The sequence below is a fragment of the Otolemur garnettii genome, unplaced genomic scaffold, assembly GCF_000181295.1.
Source record: "Otolemur garnettii isolate 467f Iridium unplaced genomic scaffold, OtoGar3 scaffold00002, whole genome shotgun sequence".
Classification (NCBI taxonomy): domain Eukaryota; kingdom Metazoa; phylum Chordata; class Mammalia; order Primates; family Galagidae; genus Otolemur; species Otolemur garnettii.
In genome coordinates, this window is record NW_003852397.1 from 48,904,706 (window position 1) to 48,909,651 (window position 4,946).

The window sequence follows — 4,946 nt, forward strand, 5'->3', positions numbered from 1 at the left end:
GAAAAATTAGCCAGGCAGAGTGGCACATACCTGATTCCTAGCTCGTTAGGAGGCTGACACAGGAGAATCATTAAGCTGTTCGAGGCTGCAAGAGGCCATGTATGATTTCCCCACTGCACCCCAGCGTGATGTCTTTAAAAAGAAAGAAAGAAAGAAAAAGGGGGGAAAAACCTACAGTGATAGACTTTCATAAAGACATGTGATCTCTTTGCACTATTTGCTCTTCTTAAATTAAATTGTCATTATAGGATTCTGCCCGGCTAATTTTCAGAATGGCCTTTAAGACTATTGATTCTGCTAAGCTCACTTGGGCTCTGTGTGTGTGTTTAAAAGCCTGATTGAAATCAGTTATTTCTTTAGCAGTTGCTGCTAGAAAAAAATGCTTGCTGAGGCGACTGTACCCTGAGATAATGTTATCTCTTCTTGTAATGGATTATTAGCCCATTCCTTTGTACCCTCATCCATTTCAAACTTTCCCTTGTATCTGTATTCACCCCCTTTTGTGTGTGTGTGTGTATGTGTGAGACAGAGTCTCATTTTGTCACCCTGGGTAGAGTGCCATGGCGTCACAGCTCACAGCAACCTCAAACTCTTGGGCTCAAGGTATTCTCTTGACTCAGCCTCCCAAGTAGCTGGGACCTACAGTTGCTTGCCACAACACCAGCTATGTTTAGAGATGAGGTCTCACTGGGAAGCTTAGGCAGTCCACCAGTCTCGGCCTTCCACAGTGCTGGGATTATAGACGTGAGCCACCACACCCGGCCTGTATTCACATCTTAAAAGAAAAGGCAAAATAAATCAAGCTTCCAGTTAGATGAGTGCTTTGCTGATTGTGTGTCCCTTCTTTGATTCCTGCAGGAGCATTCAAGGCCCGCTTATTTATGGTGGTGTGTGGATTGACTCTTTGTCATTTGGAGATGATCCTTTTTGGGGAAGGGAGACCAATACCTCCTTGAAATTTAAAATTTATTCCCCCATCTTTTAAAACATTAACCGATATTTGGACTCATTTCAGATTTGACCAAGAGCCTGAACCAGAGCTCTTTACATAAATGACCACGTTTTTTTATACCCTGGAGGGAGTACTGTGTGACTTGTTTGTAAACAGTGCACCCTAGACTCAATTAGGCAGAAGATGGACTAGGTCATACCAAGGTCTAACAGCCGCAGCACAGAGGCTTCTTCAGGCTACATAATAGAGGAGTGAAGAAAGTGGTCACTGTGTTTTTCAAAGTAAGGTGCTAACCTGCAGTCCATTAGGCAGCACAGAAAAACTAATTTGTTCTCTGAGGTAAACCACATGGCCTAACCTTGTCTTTTCACATCTCCTCCCAACTAGGTTTCCCTTGTTCACTGCAGTGTATCAGATCTGCTATGAAGGCCGACCCGTTCAAGAAATGTTGTCTTGTCTCCAGTGTCATCCAGAGCATATATAAAGGGAATCATGCAACGTGTTGGGAAATTCTGCCTTCTGATCTGAAACCGAGACCTGGCACCATGATGTTGGCTCGAGTCTAATCCCATCAAGGATGTGTATGAATTTTTACAGGTTCATTTTTGAATTAGGAGAGGGAGTTCCTTGGTTAAGACGTACCAGGCAACAACTGAACACACATATGAATGTGCGAGTGTGTGTTTGTGTCTCATGCTGTGGGTGTTTCTACCAACCAAAATTAAATGTCCTTTTTAAAAATCGTTTTTGAAATTTCCCCACTGTAGTAGCTTATAAAATTGGAACCATCTCAGCTAAATGTGTTAGATGTAATCCATATGCACATGAGTGGGGGAATTTTTTTTTTCTCTTTCTTTCGATGTTGAAATTTAACCAGCATTAACATGGTAGTTAGAGTGGAGGAGTGAATGTGTTCACAGATCAACTGATTTAACTTTTAAACACTATCTCAAAGCCAGCATAATTAACTGCTTTGATTGTGGGGTGATTTTTTTTAACAATTAGATATTTTAAATCAGGTGATCCACTTACATACTTCCCTCTCACTGCAGTTCTCTGCATTTTTAGCCTTTGTTCCTTCATTAGCTGCCAGAATATGCTTCTGTAAAGGGTCAGCGGCAACAGAAGACAGAATGCTCACCCGGGACTTCCCTGCTGTGACTGACACATTCTTCTGGTTTACCACAGTTAGTTAGGGCTTTTTTGCACACATGTCTAGCCTCGCAGATCCCTGAGAGGCCACGGTTATGCTTTTCTTGTAAAGATGCAGCCACTCTGCCTGGTGACCAAGCGAGCTGGGGCAGAGCCAGGAGTGAAGTGCCGCACCAAGGCGCAAGAGCGTCAAAGAAGCCACAGGGCTGATTCCACCTCCAGCTCACTGGCTATGGCAAACACCGTGCACAGCCCTTCCTGAAGCACAGGAGGGTGTCCTGAGGTTTGGGCAGGTCATCATCTCCATGGGCACCACTCTACGTGTGGTCTTTAGTCAGCAACATCAGCTTCACTTGGGTGTCTTAGACGTGCAGGTTTGTGGGTCCTACCCCAGACTCCTGACGTGCTGTGCTAAGTGAGCCTCAGCTTGTCTTCTGGGTGTTTCTGATGCTTAACTACAGTCTGAGAACCACTATTTTAGAAAATTGACTTTAGCTTGGCTCTCCTCAAACCATGATCTGCAGGTAGTGAGTGTCCTGTGGTTGTTCCAGGTGTTCCCCAGAAAGGGCAAATGAGTTTGGGAAAAGCTACGTCTATACCCCCCGCCCAAAGGTATAGAATGTATCTTAATATGTAAGTGGGACTTGTTTACATAAACTAGCAAGTCCCAGGGATGTCAGATACCGGCATTTTTGGCAAGGAAATTTGCCAGCGTCTCTGAGGAACACTGTTCTAAGCTGAGGTAACCTTATGACAAGTCAAGGAGACCCTTGATTCCCTGCAAGAAATTAAGATGAGTAACTACCTGTGGTATTGTTAGTTCTGAACTTTTACAGTTCAGGTCTGCCATGAATCTTTATCGAAGCTTTAAGGTGGCACTGTCCTACAACCAAGTAGATGTCAACGTCACTGAAACGCACATTGTATGGAGTAAGTGCTTTTAATTCTAGAATGAGAATGGGAATTACTGCACCTTAATTTTAAACGAGATTGGTTTCAGAATAGCATTATACAGTTACCTTATGTATCAGTTGATAAGTATTAAAGGAACCATGTGAATGTAATTTATATACTCATGAAATTCCACTTAACTTTGTAAGATTTGGGCCTGCCCTCCAACCCCAGTTTGGGATTTTTTTCCTTGTCTCCCTGAAATGATTATAGAATCGATTTTCATGGAAATTTTAAAAACTCTAAAACATTTTGGTGGGCAGTTTAAAGCCCCATACACAGAAGTAAATGAAAGCACACAAAATGTTACAAGTTTCAGCGGTTTTAGTACCACCGTTAAGTTAATCAGTTCTTGCTTGTCTCATGATAAATCTTTTTTAAAGTTTGTACATAGGTAACAGAGTTACTTTTTAAGATACATAAAGGGCTGTAAGCTAATTGTGTCTGTTAAGAAGGGTAATGAGATGTGAGGAATTGGGATTCTGTGTGTTTTGTGTATTCTCATCCGCATTCCGCTTCCTGCTCTGGGTTTTGTACTTGAGTGTTTTTCCTGTAAACAAATGCCCTCAAAATTACCACTCTGAAGTCGGCTGACTGTACCTCTTGAACATACTTACAATATTCTGCACATTATGGAAAAAGGTAAATTTTGTAAGTTTATGCTTTGCTAACTATAGATATTTATTCCTCTGCAAGTTATCTATTTTTGTAATCATCTGTGGTTCATCATGTATTTTAATTCACATTTCTTATTAATCATGGTATTACAAAGAGGGAGACCCCAAGATTGGAAGTTGAGTTTGTACTATTTTAGCCAATCTGTGAATGTAAAAACTACACTGTTGCCTTGATCTAATCCACCCTACTATAATGTAGAACAAGTATCTGTCTTGAAATCCACCCCAGGAGATGGGGTTGAGCTAAACCTCTGGTTTTTCATTTAACTCTTTAACTAGATCATGGTCCCATGGCACCAACCTAGGGGGAGGGTATTGTGGTGAGGTGCTGGTGTACAAAGGGAATACTGGTTTTTCCATAAGTTCTTACCTGCTAACCTTTTTCTTACATGTGTACTGTATTTGTTTACAGACTATAGGTGGATATATAATTTAAAAGCCTGGTTTAATAAACATTTAACCCCCCAAACTTGTACAGTAGAGCCTCTTTTTCGTTTTACTAGTCGTATTTAGGTCAGCTCTTTTATTCCCCCCTGAGTTATGTTGCATTACAATATTAAAGGCAATTTTTAAAAGAAAGATTTCATTTCTTAATTCCAGCCCTCAAACACATTTGTTTTCATTGCTTGCTGATATTGTTAAATAATTGCAATTTAGGTAGAGACCTTCTAGTTCCAACCGTACAGTAAAAAATGAACTTGCAATCCCCACCTTCCCAGTCCAAATATACCTTAAAAGCTAGGAAAATGGAAGAACATACCATGCTCATGGCTGGGAAGAATCAACATCTTTAAAATGTCCATACTACCCAAAGCAATCACAGATTTAATGTAATCCCCATCAAAGCACCTTCATCCTTTGAAGAACTTAAAAAAATACTACTTCGTGTCATATGGAACCAGAAACCCCTCCCTCCCCAATACAATTTTTAGAAATAAAAACAAACCTGGAGACATCATGTTACCATACTTCAGGTTATACTGCAAGTCCACGGTGATCAAAACAGCATGGCACTGGCACAAAAATACAAATATAGATCTATGGAACAGAATAGAGAACCTAGGGATGAACCCAGCCTCATCTCACCATCTGATTTTTTTTTTTTTGAGACAGAGCCTCAAGCTATTGCCCTAGGTAGAGTGCTGTAGTGTCACAGCTCACAGCAACCTCCAGCTCCTGGGCTCAAGCGATTCTCCTGCCTCTGCCTCCCAAGT

The 4,946-nt window shown here is 41.3% G+C and overlaps 1 protein-coding gene across 1 annotated transcript in view; it reads left to right on the forward strand.

Annotated features, from left to right (window-relative positions):
• GPD1L (glycerol-3-phosphate dehydrogenase 1 like) overlaps positions 1-4,201 on the forward strand; it is a 66,814-nt gene extending 62,613 nt beyond the window's left edge. The window contains exon 8 of the mRNA XM_003781769.3: positions 1,340-4,201. Within this exon, the coding sequence (XP_003781817.1) occupies positions 1,340-1,436 (97 nt within the window). The 3' untranslated portion in view covers positions 1,437-4,201. The remainder of the gene's footprint in view (positions 1-1,339) is intronic.
• The last annotated feature ends 745 nt before the right edge of the window (positions 4,202-4,946 follow it).